Here is an 18,434-nt window from a genome sequence, read left to right as displayed (position 1 = left end):
TTAGACTTGTGTTCCCCACACTCCGGTACACATGCCTACAACTGACACCAGTGTGCAAATAGTAAAACAACCGACAGACCTCCTCTGATTCTTGAGTCATTGCTACTTAAAAACTACACGCAACATCAAATAATACAGTTTGCATTTGTAAATAGTTATACTAAAATCAATTATTCAAACATTTGCACACACTGAACTAGTAACATCAACTTCTACCAGTTCTACAATCTCAGTTGTTTCAGGGAGCTGCCATAACGATATTAAGAGCCAGAGAAAACAAGCACAAAATATTCTGCTCTACAATATACAGAAGCCACCAACTTGGCAGTGTCTGTAATTCATACTTGCCTACTTTTAGGTACTGAAGTCCGGGAGATCCCGGACAGGGGGCGTGACTGGCGGGCAGGAGAGGGTGGGGAGCGGTCAATCGTGTCATTTTGGACCCGACCCCGTGTAAAAATGATGTTTTGATCCGGGGGGCGGGGCCAAAATGACGCGATTCACTGCAAATCGTATTATTTTGACCAGGTATTTGCGGATGCAGGAGACTTGCCTGCTCTCCCGGGAGCTCCCTCTGTGCATCACTGCTTCTTTGGTATCAGGTCTGGGGGAAGCCAGCTTGGAAAATGACATAGAACATTGAGCACACTGAATGTAATGCTTTCCTCCTTGTGAACTCAATCATGAGAGAAGCCTGTTGTTTTTACTAACTACATAAGATCTGATGCAAAGTTGCTTGCAAAATTGATGCATTTTAACTCAAAAAGATGGACATAATGCATAACTTAGCCAACTTTATGCACCAGTAGCATATGCACCCAATTTACACCAGACACAGGTCTAAGTTAATACTACACAGTATTTATAAACCCGGAATTTGGGCTAAATGCATCTGTTTGCGTCTCATAGTCTTAGCGCACATAGCAGAGGCGGAACTACCATTGGTACGGCAGGTGCCGTGAATCGGGGCTCATGGAGATAATAGGGCCCACTGCATGGCAGATACAGAGGTCTGGTGCCCTGGTTCCCTCCTCACCGTCTCCCTTGCACCTCGGCTCACAGCTCGCTAGTTCCCCCTCTGACACATAGGTATATAAATATCCAGTTTCTCTAACACTAGATGGAGGAGAGACACATAGAGGACTGATACATTAGTCAGCACTGGTCTCTATAAGAGAACATGTAGCTGGTGCACACAGGCTTCTTTACATAATACAAGATGAATATGGATGTGAAAAAGTCCTTTTCTTTCATGATCATATATGTCTTGTAGATAGGTTGTGCACTTTGTCATAGGGATCAGTAATTCCAAGTCTGCCTGCACCTCCCCAGTGTCTATCTCCGCCTGCACCTCCCCAGTCACTGAGTGTCTATCTCCGCCTGCACCTCCCCAGTGTCTATCTCCGCCTGCACCTCCCCAGTGTCTATCTCCGCCTGCACCTCCCCAGTGTCTATCTCCGCCTGCACCTCCCCAGTGTCTATCTCCGCCTGCACCTCCCCAGTGTCTATCTCCATCTGCACCACCCCAGTGTCTATCTCTGCCTGCACCTCCCCAGTGTCTATCTCCGCCTGCACCTCCCCAGTGTCTATCTCCGCCTGCACCTCCCCAGTGTCTATCTCCACCTGCACCTCCCCAGTGTCTATCTCCGCCTGCACCACCCCAGTGTCTATCTCTGCCTGCACCTCCCCAGTGTCTATCTCCGCCTGCACCTCCCCAGTGTCTATCTCCGCCTGCACCTCCCCAGTGTCTATCTCTGCCTGCACCTCCCCAGTGTCTATCTCCATTCTAATGTAAGGAAAATAAACCACAGCATAGGAGGATTAGACCGTACCATTAAGGGATGGTTCATCATGCAATACCCGAACAAACTCTGTATTGAAAATGCTTGTGGCCACAGGTCTCAATACCTGTATGACCTCCATAAGGCAATATGAATAAAATAGGTTATATAATGCCATTGCCAATATACATCAATTTTTGATGTTTGTTATGCTTGTTTTGATAGGGATTAGTGAAAGCAATTAAAACCTACCATATCCTGATACCTATAGGTATAAAAAAACTAGATCAACCAGAATGCTAAATACTACAGAGGATCTGCATACTAACATAAAAGCTGTGTGTTTTTTTATTTTGGTTTTGTTTTCCAATCAAATAAATTGCAGATTTTATATTGAACAACATATTGAATTGCATCGTGGTTTCCCTTCAAGGCAAGGAATGTAGTGACGTTTTATGTGATTTGTCAGAGCTATAACTCATTGCAGATATGTAGAAATGTATGATACTTGGGGCATATACAGTAGGTATCTGGAGTGTTCAAATCCCCTGCACTGTGTTTTTGGACAACTGGGATGTTGTAACATTAAGATGTACTTTGACACTATAAAGGACCCTTCATGTTGTGGTATAAAATGTTTTTGTTCGTATTTGTTAATGTGTATGTTAATAATGTATCACTATGTACTGTAAGTTTTATTACATTCTCATTTCCTGTTTTTAGAAAGACTGCTTTTATTACTAAGGTTATAAAACATGAATTATTTTCCCTTCAGCATGGGCATGTTTTGATCTGTCATTCGGTCCCTTGGCTCTGAGTTCTGTTTTCCTGCCCCTCCTACAGCGAGAGAGAAATTGCTGAGCCCTAGTTCCAAAGTGAAGACAAATATATTCTCACCCTGCAGGGAGCGTCCCACAGAGATTCTGACAGCGGTCGAGCTTTCTGTCCCCACCCAGGGCAAGATGAGCAGACGGGTTAACTATTTTACAGATGCATAGAGTATATGAGACAGAATAGACACCTGTTCTGACTCGGCTGCCCCGTCTCTTGCACATTCCAATTCTAAGCAGAAACTTTAAGCAACATAGGCAGTGCCAGTTGTCTGTCACTCCAGCCTTTGCATACATATTGGGACAAGACAGTAGCGAATAAAACAAGTGCCTTGAGTAACAGAAGAGATCATTCACTGGAGATTCACTGGAATGCAATTTTCTTCAGGCCTTGTATTTTATTTTTATTTATTGCCAATGGATTTGACAGGTCCTATCCTGCACTTAATGGTTTCATGTACATCTGTTAAAACTAGCATCTAAACTAGTATTCTAATCCCAACTGAATGACATATAGGTGATTGCCAAGGCATGATATATTCTTTTGAAATTAAGAAAATATAAATATTTATATGCAGATGAGTCTCATATAAATTCCATACAAATATGAAGCTAGCTATGAAAATTAGCAGATATGCCAAACATAGCTAAAATAATGTCATGTTCATTGTTGATATTTTTGTTGTTTGTGCTTTGTCATTAGATTATTTTTATTATTTGCTAAGGTTATGTTGAGAGTACAAACCGGTTGGCTTTTGATTCATTTCATTCTTATGAGATCTATCTGCATTATAGACCTGAGTTGTGGGCAGTTGTACAGATCCAGTTGGATTGCAGTGATGCAATGCAATAAGCTTGCTTTTATAATTGGTTGTATATGCTACCATAGAAGTTTTGGGTCAGCGATTAACTGAGATGTTTGTCAGTCATACTCACCACCCACTTTTATTATGCTCTACAAGTTAGATGTTAAGGTTAACCAAGCTGTGTCACCCCTTTAGTGGAGCACTGGGAACTGCGGGCCTGAGTCAGTAAGGCAAAAAAAGGAGTAAATGTTCTCCAGGACAAACCATGTTACAATGCAAGGGGTGCAAATTAGTTTATTACTTAGCACATAAGTTAAATACTGGCTGTTTTTTCTTGTAGCATACAAATATTTGATAGCTTTATTTTTACACTGATCTGGGACATACCCTACCCCAGTTATAAATCTGTCCCCGTATTTTAAATTTACCCCTCCCTCCAATGCAACATGGTTTTCCCCAGGTGCAAAGTTACTCCTTTTATATGCTTTGCTCTCTTTAATGACTCAGGCCTGCTGCATGTTTTTCCCTAGTCTCCTCCATTTCTGTAGTACAGCCCCGGTAAAGGCCAAAAAGCCAGTGCATTGTGGACAGCATGTGAAGGTGTGACCATGTAGACCAACAAGAGGCCATTAGCCAGGATCTTGCAGCGCCCCATCGGTCCTCCCTGTCACACCATGTTCTCTTTTAGAAGTCAAATCAAGCAGCACTTCCAGGGCTAGACGAGAGTACTGCTTTAATACATGTTCTTATAAGGCAAGGACTCCTCTAAAGTATTGCATAGCAAATGTGTACTTATGTTTTCCTTTCTAGAATATGCTGTACTCCAAGCAGAACACTATTATTAGTCCTGTGTGTACTGAAAATCATCCCTCCCCTCTCTGTCTCTTCTCCCCAGAGTTCTGTGCAATGATATTTTGGGTTTGAAGTTACCCAACGACCCCATACTGACTCCCAACACCGTCTGCCTGACATTGCCTGGCTTAAGTAAACGCCAGCTGGGACTGTGTGTGCGCAGCCCTGATGTGACAGCTTCAGCGCTCCAGGGAATACAAATCGCCATACACGAATGTCAGCACCAACTGAAAGGGCAACGTTGGAATTGCTCCACTTTGGAGACTGGGGGCAAAGTTCCACATGACAGCGCCATCCTGAAGAGAGGTACATTCAGAACCAATCAGACATGGGTGCAATGATGCATTGTGTATTTCTAAAATATTGATAACTACATGTAAACTGCATTCTTCTTCTGTCCATTTATTTTCCAATGATTGAGATGACACATATGTACAGAACTTACAGAACTTACATATTTGTAGTAACGCGGAAATATATATATATATATATATATATATATATATATATATATCGTTCCTTGCCAACCGCTCCTCTGCTTTCACCCCATACCCCATCTATCCTTCCCATAGGAGTCCCGCAGTGTTCTGTCCTTGGCCATCTGCTCTTTTCTCTGTACACCTCCCTCCTGGGTGAACTCATCAGTTTCTTCAACTCCAATACCACCTCTATACCGACAACATTCAACTCTACATCTCATTTCCTGATCTCTCCCCTTCCCTCCTCTCTCGGGTGTCCAGTTGACTCTCCATCATCTCCTGATGGGTGTCCTTATACTTTCCCAAACTTAACATGGCCAAAACTGAATTCATTGTCTTCCCTCCATCAAGAGTCTCCTCCCCTCCCAACCTCTCTATCACTTTTGACAACACCACTACACCAGCACCAACTCCTCTGTTCCCCAACGCCGCTGTCTGGGGGCCATTTTTGACTCCTCCCTATTCATGTATAATGCTATTTGCCTGGATCTATATCTGCAGTTTTTTCTGTGGTCTTGAAACCACTTACCTGTAATAAGCTCTGACTATAGGAGCATCCGAGCAGTGCATTCTCCAGAGGTGAAACACATTTTTGTGACAGCTGCCTACGCTAGGTATACATATTTTTATTAATATATAGGCGTACCTATATATTCCGCCATACAGAGGGATGACAACAAGACAGTACAAGATATAACAGTATAAATACAGTAAACAAATAACACTACAACTCTCAACACAGTTACTGGGGTGCACGGGGTATATACAGTGCAGACTGAAACTGTGCCTATTAGCATGGGCGCAGCTAATAGGTTTAGAGCTACTGAAGGAGCCGTAAAGACAATGGATGAGTGTAGTCAATGAACGGAGAGCCCAAGGAGGAGGTGCACAGTGTGGCTGGTGAGCAACAGTTATAGATAATGAGAACAGGAGGGAAGAGGGCCCTGCTCACTAGAGCTTACAATCTAAAGGGAAAGGTTCAGACTAACGGTTGACACTTGGGGGTGAGTCAAAGTAAGGGGATCTGAGGGCAAGAAGCAAGAGTGGGAGAGATGGAGGATGAAAGAGGGTGAGGTATACTGGGTCAAGTGTTTTATCACTCTTACTTTTATTTAGTTGTAAACGTACTTATTCCTGAGTTAGGCCACTAATATCTTATGGTGTACATAGGGTATTGTGGCACAATATGTTTTAAAGCAACTTTTTCAATAGACCTAGTTCAGTGTTGGCTAATCTGTGACACTCCAGGTGTTGTGAAACTACAAGTCCCAGCATGCTCTGCCAGCTATCAGCTAGTTATCTACTGGCAAAGCATGCTGGGGCTTGTAGTTTCACAACACCTGGGGGTAAATGTATTAATGTCCGGATTCTTCAACTCCGGCGTTTTCAGCGTCTTCGGCGATTAAATTTAAAGCGGTGCTGCATTGTAAAGGGAATCCGGACATTAATACATTTACCCCCTGGAGTGTCACAGGTTAGCCATCACTGACCTAGTTCATCATGTAGTGGCCCAGTGCTATCAGCATTTCATTTTTTCTTATGTATCTTTGTAAATTCTACTTTTAACAACTTAAATGCTCTTTTATTTTCCTGTATGACATTTAATCATTTATCATATAGCCACATTGGTCATCTTGTATTTGAAGAACACTTGTTGTATATACCTGCAACAATACATAAATATTGTTTTAAAGTGTCCCATTTGTTCTCTGCGCTTTTCTGTGAAAGAACAAGATTCCAACAGTCAACTTAATACATATTTCTGCTGTTTGAAATTAACATATCTAAAAGCCAAGTTTTCTGAGGCACCTCTACATAAATGTGTCTTATTCTGATGATGTCCTGTAATAGAATGCATCGCAAACAATAAAACACAAGTCTATGAAGGATCATCTCCAAATCCTTTTTATACAATTAGGCCCACCAATTTTCACTGTAGTTAATTGCATTTCAAACCACATGGACTTCAAACTGTAATATTGTTGCCAAAACATAGATACCTAAGGCTAATAAAATATCCTCATACACCTATTATATACTAGCTCAGGGGAGGTGTGAACTATTCAGAGCATTTAGAAAACAACTTGCTACAACACACATTCCTAACATGTTTTCCCCACAGAAAACCATATAGATGTCTATAAAAATGAAATGCGGTTATATCTAAATGACAGTGAGTTAAACAGAAAGTAACTTTTATAATCGCCTTTTCATACCTTGCCCCTAAGTTATTTTGAATTTGTCTCACCCCGATATTTAAATAGAATTCCACTGACATTGGGGGAAGCTGCTAGCAAACCACATGGCTCTGAACAGGCCCTATTGTGCTGGACTCTCTTGACCGGTGGGCTCAGAAAGGGGTGCGACCTTGTGATAATGTGGGTTGGGTGTTATTTGGGTGGATCTTTTATATATATATATATATATATATATATATAAAGAATAATTAAGAAAACAATGATTTCTAGTTATTGTGCCACAATGGTGCAGTGGTTACAGTGTTAAGCAATGTAAGTGGAACCAAAACCAGACAACAACTTTGCAGCACACAGGTGTATACCAGGCCTGATCTATTAATAAGTGCGGGGTTGCAGGTGAAGCTCATGGGGGCATAAGGCAGAGATAAGGGCCGACAGTACATAAAGCAGGAAGAGCCTGGGCCACAGGTGAAGACTTGGTGGATTGCAGGTACCCCTTATGCTGCCTGTTGCCCATCACTGCCATACACCCTGCATTTTATGTTTATTTATAATATGGGTGTTTTGTGAAGGAAAGGACAAAGGACATATAGTGATGATAGCTTGGGTGGGTGGGGTGAGGCTAAGTCTTAATTTGACCAAATCTGGCCACTTCACCTGAATGGATAGCAGAAAGGTCTATGTAAAGTCTGGTCACACATAAATATCATCAAAATAGACCCTGTGGGTCAGGGCTTGGGCAGAACTACCAGATCCCTTCGTCACTACTAGTATGGTCAGACAATGATCATTCCTGATAAGATTACAATTGGGATCAGGAGTTACAACTAGTTATAAAACCCCCAAATTACATATCAAATATATATATATATATATATATATATGTATATATATATGCTCAAATTTCATCATCATCATCATTTATTTATATAGTGCCAGCAAATTCCGTAGCGCTTTACAATTGGGAACAAACTTTAATAAGACAATACTGGGTAATACATACAGACAGAGAGGTAAGAGAACCCTGCTCGCAAGCTTACAATCTATAGGACAATGGAGGTTTGAAACACAAGGGCACGTGCTACATCATATTGCACACTGGACCAGCTAGAATGCAAAGGTAAAAGTACTGAGCAGGCTGTGTGTGTAGCAATGTTGGTCAGAGGGTTGTTGTCTTGTGTTAGCTGTGTAGAGGGTGGTAATAGGAGAGATTAAGATGGTGGTTGAGGAATATTTGCATCCATATATGAAACAATGCAAATATGTAAACCGTTTTGAAAACTTGACTCATCTCTAATCAGGATGTGTTTTCAGTTCCAAAAATTGCTCATGATTATGATTTCATACCAGGATGCACCAATGAACATACCACTGCCAAACAGAAACTGCCAGTCTTACACACCCTTTTGTGCACTGAATGAATGCATCTCCCACATGCTTTTTGCAAAGTCCTGTTTTCTTTCTAAGGAGTAATTATGTTATTACTCATAAAACTTTGCAAATATTCGTTAGACATTTTAAAGAAGAAGTGTACTGGAAAATCCAAAAAGTCTGTCATATAAATAAAGCTCACACATGGGTACTTGTTCGGACGGAAATCAACTTCATTTGATTAAGTGGTAAATAATCAATATTTGAAATAATGATATGAACCTTCATCCTAAAAGTTCCCAAAATATAGCACAAAACGTATTAACATCAAAGAGTCTCTTTTTTTAATCTCTTTTACTGACCATTCAACAGCAAAATGCTATCATCCCCTAAGGTTAGAGGAGAGGAAATTTCACAACCAGCAAAGGAAGGGGTTCTTTACAGTAATGGCAGTCAAGATATGGAATTCATTGCCAGGGAAGGTTGTGATGGCAGATTCAATAGATATGTTTAAGAAAGGGTTAGACAAATTTTTAGCGGAAAGGTGTATCCAGGATATAGGGTAAAAATTGGATTGCAATATTGAGTCTGGGGGGATTTTCACAATTGAAACAGATTGGCGGTTGCTTACTCTGGATTAATTTCAAATATAAGTGCAGGATTGCAGGAGATCCAAAATAGGTTGAACTTGATGGACTGGTGTCTTTTTTTTAACCTCATCAACTATGTATGTTACTATGCATATACTATGAGGAATTAGGCATCTGTTTATGATATATATGCTTTTTTGGTCTAATTTTAACATTTATGCCTATCAGAACAGTATATGGAAAGTCACCAAGACGCTCCAGTAGGTATGTGACACTGGGAAATTACAGTTATGTAGGGATGACTAGTTAACTTTATTATTGGAATTAGTACTTTTTATCCTACAAGATTTAATTTAATTATTTTTACAAGCTTTAGATTAGGGAAAGCCATAAACGTCTTTATATGGGACTTGTGACTTCATAGCACTTTGACTTTTTAGATAGGTGGCTACTAAAGGGCATTTACAGTTATGAGATTTTCAGAAAAATATCTTGGTGACATATGGTGAAATGGTTCCTATTTGCTTCTAAAATAAGTTTTAGTAAAAAAGTTTCTATCCATATTTGCCTGTTCTCTCGGAATGTCTGGCAGATTCCTACAAATTATCAGGTGACATCACACCATCCTGAGCATGGGCAGGAATGTGCCATAACATAAATTGCATCATCAAGCCCTGTGTCCCGTCCAGCTCAGTGTATACAGCTGGGGGTTAATGATGCAATCCACAGAATCATACACTTTGCCCCCCTGACATGACTACACAATTGTGTCATCAAACCCCACCCCCAACTTATCTATACCTGCTCCTGGATGGCATTATGACAATGTAGGTGATTATCCCTTAAGGTAACAAAATCTAAACCATACTTACCTACTTTCTTCAGCTCCCTTCCGGGAGCCAGCCAGTGGAGGGGGGCGTGAAGGGGCGGGGTGGCCGAAATCGCGTCATTTCGGCCCCGCCCCCTGTGACGTCATGACGCAAATTGCGTCATTTGACAGCGCGGGCGGGGCCAAACGCCGCGATTCACCGGGAATCGCGGCGTTTGGGATCTAATTCTGCCCACTTCACTAGGAAGTGGGGCACTTCCTAGTGAAGTGGGCAGAATTCGGGAGATTGCCACACTCGCCCGGGAGTCCGGGAGACTCTCACAAAATGCGGGAGTCTCCCGGACATTCCGGGAGAGTTGGCAAGTATGAATTCTAAACAAATTACTAAACTTTGGCCAGGCTCACATATGTTAGACACACACAATGCATATATAGTGTTCTGCCAACTGTTAAAAGCTCTTTGCTGATTGACTATTATGATTAGAAGAAATATCTAATACAAAATACGTAGTCAGTAATCAATCATCACTATCTTATATTTGCTTCTATATATAAAATTAGTTTTGTTTGACAGTTATGGTAATTCAAAAGACGCAAATCTAAAGTAATAGAGTTAAAGAAAATGCAAACAATAAGGAAAAAGTATTGTCATTCTTAAAGTGCGATAAAACTTCCCCACATTAAAGGTACCTTTGGAATAACACCAACTCTTCCATCATCAGTAAGCAGCCTGAAAGCATATTGAACCATAGCCAATAAGGATAATGTTAGTAAGGCAAAGTATATAAAATAGAATAGAAGCTTATTATTGACAGCTGCTTCTGCTGGGAAATTCCCATGTACAAGTAAGAAGTGTAAGTAGGGATCTTGAATAACTGATGCATTTAATATACCAGGCAGACATAATCATGAAGCTTAACCCTTTCTTTTGTACCCATATTATGATCTCCTGGTGTATAAGTTTGTATAACTAACTATATCTCACAAACACTTGTAGCAAGTGATAGTAAACATTTGATTGCAATAGAATAAAGTAATTCCTGGCCATCGGGCAGCTGTAACCTCCTGTGGGAGATAATGGAGTAATAAGATGGAGCAGAGTTAGGGATATATAGCCACAAACTTGCATTGACACAAATTATTGATTCAAGCTACCAGCTTAATCAATACCTTAAGCTAAAATATTTGTGCTAGGTTCTCATTTCTGATTTTTTGTTATCTGAATTGACCAGTTTGCACCTTCATAATGGACTTTAATGTACTATTGTCAGGTACTGACCACATTTGTCCTTTTCCCTGCCAAAACAATTGAGATCCTATGCACTTAGCAGTGTGTGCTAAGAATGAAAAATCTCCCATATGATAATGCTGCAAGACAAGTTTATTTTCTAGGTGGCCACTGTGTTATGTGTACTATAACAACGTCCTTCAATAGTGAGGACCTCTGCCAGTATCGCTGGCATATAATGGTGTTTCTGAACAATTAGCCACAAGATTGGTTACCTCTATCATAAGACAAGGTTTCTAAACCTTTTTATCACATACCCATTAATGTTAATGCTCAGGAAGTAGATATGTGTTCATTGAACCATTTGTACACATGTGGAATGATGAACATATCTGAGATTTTGAGCATGCTTAGTATAAAGATTGCTTCATTCAATCTGCCCACACACTAAGGGATACAAATGTGTTCAAATAATGGGCAAAGTAATGGGCAGAGTTGGCAGATCACAATTCCAAGCAATATTCTGGATTAGTTACATTTGCATTAGATTATTAATGTGTCTGACACATAGTGATAACTCTATGGAAACAATAATAATATAACCATTTACATACGTCAATGTTTTTGTTTTCAGTAATGACATTAGAACTCACAGAAGATAAACAATTACTTCAGAACTCAGTGATATTATTTACAGGAGATAATACATATATGAACATTATAATTTGTGCATTATATTGAGATACATTGAATTACCCCTTGAATTTGTCTGAGGTGCCACTGGAAGGTCATGTAGCACCAGTTGACAAACTCTGTTATAAAGTAGTCCTGGTTGTGCAACGATATTAATTCTGCATCATCCAGTCATAGATGGAAACATCTCCTATTATTGTCAGACACTGCTGTGTCTTCTCTTTGCCTGGACTCTATAATTGTAAAATTATGTTTAATTTCCATAGTTTGAAATAGTCAATTAGACACACATTTTCCTTCAAGAATACTTGGTACAGCAATACAGCCACATATACGGCAGGTTATCATACTTTGTTCTTCTTTCCTCCAGGTTTTCGGGAAAGTGCCTTTGCCTTTTCATTACTGGCAGCGGGCGTCATGCATTCAGTAGCCACAGCTTGTAGTCTGGGCAAGCTGCAGGGTTGCGGGTGTGAATGGAAACGCCGGGGAACTGAGGAGAAGATACGTCTGAAGCTGAACCAGTTGCAGCTCCAAGCTTTGTCCAAGGTGAGGGGTCTCCCTAGAGACTTGACCCCACTGCTACGGGAGACCCCTGAGCCCAGTGCCCAGGATACATGGGAATGGGGCGGCTGCAAGCATGAGCTGGAATTTGGAGAGAAATTTTCCAGGGATTTTCTGGACTCCAGAGAGTCACCAAGAGATATTCAAGCAAGAATGAGGATACACAATAACCGCGTGGGGAGGCAGGTACTGAATGATCATCGGCATATGATAGGCATGGTTATTTAATGAGGACACATATGATATGAAACTAAATGAAATATATTGAAATATATATTCAAATATTTAAAGCTATTTGTCTCCATGGGACACCCATCATTTGCTGAATTCTGCTGGGACCCTGTAATTACAATAACTATGGACCCTTGCTGATTATTCTTTATAATCATTCCTAAGGTCCAGAGGATGGAGGGCTCTAATGCACGGAATAAGAAGACAGATGATTGTTACAGCACTATACATGTAGCTATCCAATCAGGACCCCTTGGGGAAAGGGCAAGGATTTATTTTAATTGTAGTTTGAAGTAAAAATCCCATTACAGTTTTAAGAAACTGCATTTTGTATTCTGCCTATGATCAGCATAATCAGTAATGGAGTAACAAGATGGAGCAGAGTTAGGGATATATAGCCACAAACTTGCATTCATCATCATCACCATTTATTTATATAGCACCACTGATTCCACAACACTGTACAGAGAACTCACTCACATCAGTCCCTGCCCCATTGGAGCTTACAATCTAAATTCCCTAACACACACAGACAGACACTAGGGACAATTTTGATAGAAGCCAATTAACCCACTAGTATGTTTTTGGAGTGTGGGAGGAAACCGGAGCACCCGGTTGAAACCCACGCAAACACGGGGAGAACATACAAACTCCTCACAGATAAGGCCATAGTCGGGAATTGAACTCATGACCTCAGTAATATGAGGCAGAAGTGCTAGCTGCTTAGCCACCATGCTGTCTATCAAAATGTGTTTCCTGGATGTACCCATGGTAGAGAGTTTAACATGACAGGTACTGATACTCTCATGATAAGTTCTGACTCTATACAGCAAGTGTAATATGCTACAGAAATCTCCAGGACACAAGGTCCTACTTATATTAATGAGCTCTCCCCTAGATCTTCATTATATTGCTGTAAGCATCAACACTCATGAACGCTGAGGCAACATTAAAATTGACGCAAAGCGAATTGAACGCTTTTCACAAAGTGCGATTGCACGGGTCCATTAGCAGTCATTACTTTTTCTACTATACTGGAGTTTACCATGCTTTATGAACGTAACACCTGATTTTAATGCTCATGTGTATGAGGGCTAAGGCCCCTTTTTATTAAAGAGCAAACAGACCTATTGGCAGCAAAAACTCTGCCCCTGTTAAGTGTCATCAGCATATACTCCCCCATATTTATGTATGAGAGAGCATATCTAATAGGTATCACAGGATGGTGTAACCAGAGGCATTAAAAAATAAATAGTGCTTATTAATTTCTGACAAAAAAACATATATAATATAAGCTACGTATTATATGTATTGCTGTTTATATAAAGCTCAGCTGTCTTGGCAATATTTATTTTATAATGATGTGCGATAACCATTGTTTTATCGCCATAAAATAGGGCAATAAATGACAGCTTTTTGCAGCAGTGGGAAAAACAATCATAAATAGGCCCCTAAATGTCCACCAATTGAACTTTACTTTGTGATTAACTTTTTGAATTTATTGACAATCTATTTTGTGCAATATTCTAGATATTCAGTAAACTAAACCCATTATGATTATGTAGAAATCCATAAAAGTTTGATCGCTAAAAATGACTTTTCCGACAATTTATGACAGAAACTAGTGAGTAATATTGATTTTGTAAGTCACTGCTCTGCAAACTGTCTTTTTTATTTCTATTTTGTTGGCTAACTCCAAATTTTGTTACCAAAAGTATTTATAAAACTGTACAAAGTGAAGTGTGTTACCTTCCCTAATATGCTTTATTCATATATATGATTTTATAGACCAAATGTATTGTTAATAAATGGCCCATCATCTTTAAGAGACTATTTTCATACCCCCCAAAATGTGCACAAATTAGGCCACACCTCACTCTGCACAGACCACACTCCACCCACCCATGCCACGCCCCTATCCACTGAGACCATGCAATACTCAGGAGTTTTGTCTTTGCTTTGTGCCTGTGGCTTCTTTATCTCCTTTTTATTTTGCTGTCTATCTGCTTTATGTTATTGCACCGATTCAAATTAAGAGGAGAAGCAAAAAGAGGCATCATAGAGCAACTGATGAATTGCTGACTCATACATTTTTTCTCTCGTGTTACTTATGGTTTATAAAATCACGAGAACTTGCATTTGAATAGATAGATATTTTATCTATTTTTTTTTTTTAAATACTGTTTATTGGAGACATAGCAAAATAAATAAAAAGAAAGACAAGCCAGTAATGGTAATAAACAAACAAAGGACAAGTTGCTTTGTGTAGGGCAGTATATAAAATCCACAGTAGTCCATACTTACAAACTTTCTTCGGCTCTTTTCCGGGAGCCAGCCAGTGGAGGTGGGCGTGAGGGGGCGGGGTGGCCAAAATCGCATCATTTTTGGAATCTAATTCTGCCCACTTCACTAGGAAGTGGGGCACTTCCTAGTGAAGTGGGCAGAATTCGGGAGATTGCCACACTCACCCGGGAGTCCGGGAGACTCTCACAAAATGCGGGAGTCTCCTGGACATTCCGGGAGAGTTGGCAAGTATGCAGTAGTCTTGACCTATAAATATACAGTCATAAAATGAAAACGACTGTCTAGTAGGTGTCATCAACTATGCACATTTTAACATTTATCAGAGAAGAAGGAAAGGGGGAAGGGTGGGAGAACAGGGAGAGGTCAGGAGAAACAGGGAGGAGATTGAGGAGGGAAAAAAGGAGAGAGAAAGGAGAAGGAAAGTTCACGTGGAGAGAAAGAGCAATAAGCTGGCATAGCAACGAGGGTAACACCCTTTCTAGACAGAGTTTTGCCTAATGGTTGGAGTCACATATTTTATCTATCTGATCTAAGCAACACATCTGGCTCAATATCACAGTGTGTGTCCCAAACATGATAATTATGCCTCAATAAGAATCTGATTGCATTGATGGGATCCTTAGTGGGTGTGCTAGTATATGTCGTTGGAAAACGTCTGCAGATCACAGTTTTCAGCAGTTTAAGCCCTTGTGTGGTTAGCTTTAGCTTCAGGATCAATTTAGGAGTAAATAGCAACAAATTGTAAAATAACTATACATTTTTATGGCTAATTAATTCCTTAGATTTTGCAAGCTTTCTGGACAAAAATACCCAACGCGTCAGGTCTTGTTTACCTTATTTCCTTATTTTAATTTCGACAAAGGGTTAGGGTAAATCTTTCCTTAACAAGGGACCTATGTGCCCTGAAATCTTGCAAAATCTATGAATTGATTTAGGCATTAATTGGTATCATCCATATACTGTGTACATATACATATATATATATATATATATATATATATATATATATATATATATATGTGTGTGTATATATATATATATATATATGTGTATGTGTGTATATATATATGTATATATGTGTGTGTGTATATGTTTATGTATATATATATATATATCTATATATATATATATATATATAGATATATATATATATATATCTATCTATATCTATATATATACATAGATATATATATATATATATATATATATATATATATGTATTATACATACTATATTGTTTTATAGTAATGAAATTATTTGATTAGCAAGTTCTTACAAATAACTAATTTCACCCTATATTTCCAGACAGTGACAGAGAACATGAAGCGCAGATGTAAATGCCACGGAACATCTGGAAGTTGTCAGTTTAAGACGTGTTGGCATGTGACTCCTGATTTCCGGGCTGTTAGCACACTGCTACGGGAAAAGCTGCAACGTGCTGTCTTTGTGAACTCTCGTAATAAAAACAGTGGGGCCTTCCACCCGCGACTCAACAAGAAGCGACTGGCTCGTGAGCTTGTCTATTTTGAGAAGTCACCGGACTTCTGTGAGAAAGACCCCCTGGTAGACTCCCCTGGAACCCAAGGGCGAGTTTGCAATAAGACAAGCCACCAGATGGATAGTTGTGCCAGCCTATGCTGTGGACGGGGCCACAATATTCTAATGCAGACACGAAGGGAACGTTGCAACTGTCGCTTTCACTGGTGTTGCTATGTTATGTGTGAGGAGTGCCGTGTCACACAATGGGTCAATGTGTGCAAGTGAAGAGACCTTCAGTTTCCAAATATCTCAATTCTCTTTACAGCAATTAATTTATTCCTCCTTAGCACTGACATTGTATGTATTTCTGTGTAAGTCCAATATCTGTCCTGAAGTCCTAAGGAACTTACTTTGTGTTTCAAACTCATTCCATGTCAAGATGAATATTATCCAAACTATGACCCCCTTGAAAAATGTCTAGCAATTTCTAGAGCTAAACACATTCCAGGAAAGTACAAAACAGATCGATAAGGGACACATATATCTTTGGATGTTAGTACAGTGGCTGAAGACAAGCAATTGCAGTTAATCCTTGGAAAAGACAATGAATCGGCATCTCGTACTATAAAAGGATGTCATTTTCTGCATTACCTTTCAAGGTTTCCTTTTACCAGTGTTTTCGGTTTGGAACTTTGACATTTGAAAATACTTGTGGAAGTGATGGTATTCCTGCTGTTGAACTCAGAGACCTCCAAGTTCTGGCACCTCCTGACTCAATGACAGGTTTATCTCAGGAGGCCAGAGAGGATGTAACCAGGAGGTTAATTTATTGGAGTTTGTATACATCTTTTAAATTAAAAAAAGTAATTTAGCTTACCTTCCATGTTTGCATTCTTCCCTTATAATTACATGCAGAAATTACAACTGCAAAATAACCATGAGAAATGGATGAGTGCATAACTCCCAATTGCCCTGACTGCAGGGCCCTCCTGACTTGTGGATCTGGAAGTGGGTGGGGTATGGGAGGTTAGGTGGGGAAGTAGGGTTGTTGGATTTGGCCATGTTTCTGTGAAATGCGGGCATAACTTTCATGGATCACATGGAAAAAATTGTGAAGTAGTGGTTGTATTTGCATGTCTGTAATGGAGAATACAATGTACACTACACAATGCACCAATGCACACTACAATGATAACTACAGATGGATCAGGTTTATTTGAGACAAATGGTGCAATGAAGCACTGGTTGGACTGTGCACACAATGCACCCAGCCAACCGAGACACAGTACATTCAGGGGCATTCATGCCATGAGGTGAGGTTTTTTGTTTTTTTGCTGGATCTTATCAATGTGATAAGGCCGTTACCTGTTCTCACATTAACTCCACCCAGTCAGTGGTCTATCCTACTGCCTACCAAAGAGGCGCTCCTCATAGAGATGCCGGAGGTGGTGAATGTACTCTGGGCCACTCCTTGACCTGGTGTCACCTGATGAAGGATTGTATTGCCACCCCTCATCCTGCCCCACCTCCACAGCCTGTCACAGAGGCGCTCCTCCTAGAGATGCCGGAGGTGGTGAATGTATTCAGAGCCACTCCTTGACCTGGTGTCACCTGATGGAGGATTGTATTGCCGCCCCTCATCCACCACCCGCATCCCCTGCCCCACCTCCACAGCCTGTCACAGAGGCGCTCCTCATAGAGATGCCGGAGGTGGTGAATGTACTCTGGGCCACTCCTTGTCCTAGTGTCACCAGATGGAGGATTGTATTGCCACCCCTCATCCACCACCCGCATCCCCTGCCCCACCTCCTCAGCCGGTCACAGAGGTGCTCCTCACAGAGATGACAGTGTATGGTGACAGAGCAATGATTGACCGGGTTACCAATTTACCTACCAGAATCTGTGTATGATTAGCAAGCGGGTAACTGTTACAGAATAATTTAGGAACAAAGGTGAAGTCTTATCAAGATGAATTTCTTAACTGTATATACAAAGCTAGTAGTTCAAATTCAGAATGCGAGCCCAGAAATCTTTTTTTTTTTAACAGAGGGTTATAAGAATAAATAGCACTTGCATCTAACATCTAACATGTATAAAATAAAGCAATGTTATTGTGCAGTTGGTCAATATGGAAAATAGGGACATTTCCATTGACACAGCCAGGAACAAATCTTTAAAACGTGGAAATATCCTGGGAAATTA

At 40.2% G+C, this 18,434-nt stretch overlaps 1 protein-coding gene across 1 annotated transcript in view; it reads left to right on the top strand.

Moving 5' to 3' along the window:
* Positions 1-17,108, top strand: part of WNT10B (Wnt family member 10B) — a 35,505-nt gene extending 18,397 nt beyond the window's left edge. The window contains exons 3-5 of the mRNA XM_075199637.1: positions 4,313-4,575; positions 12,028-12,404; positions 16,059-17,108. Coding sequence (XP_075055738.1) covers positions 4,313-4,575; positions 12,028-12,404; positions 16,059-16,517 — 1,099 coding nt within the window. The 3' untranslated portion in view covers positions 16,518-17,108. The remainder of the gene's footprint in view (positions 1-4,312; positions 4,576-12,027; positions 12,405-16,058) is intronic.
* Positions 17,109-18,434: the final 1,326 nt, after the last annotated feature.

This window comes from Mixophyes fleayi, chromosome 2 (assembly GCF_038048845.1).
Source record: "Mixophyes fleayi isolate aMixFle1 chromosome 2, aMixFle1.hap1, whole genome shotgun sequence".
NCBI classification, from domain to species: Eukaryota; Metazoa; Chordata; class Amphibia; order Anura; family Limnodynastidae; genus Mixophyes; species Mixophyes fleayi.
Note: the sequence above shows the minus strand (reverse complement) of the source record. Positions and strands in the feature narration are given on the sequence as shown.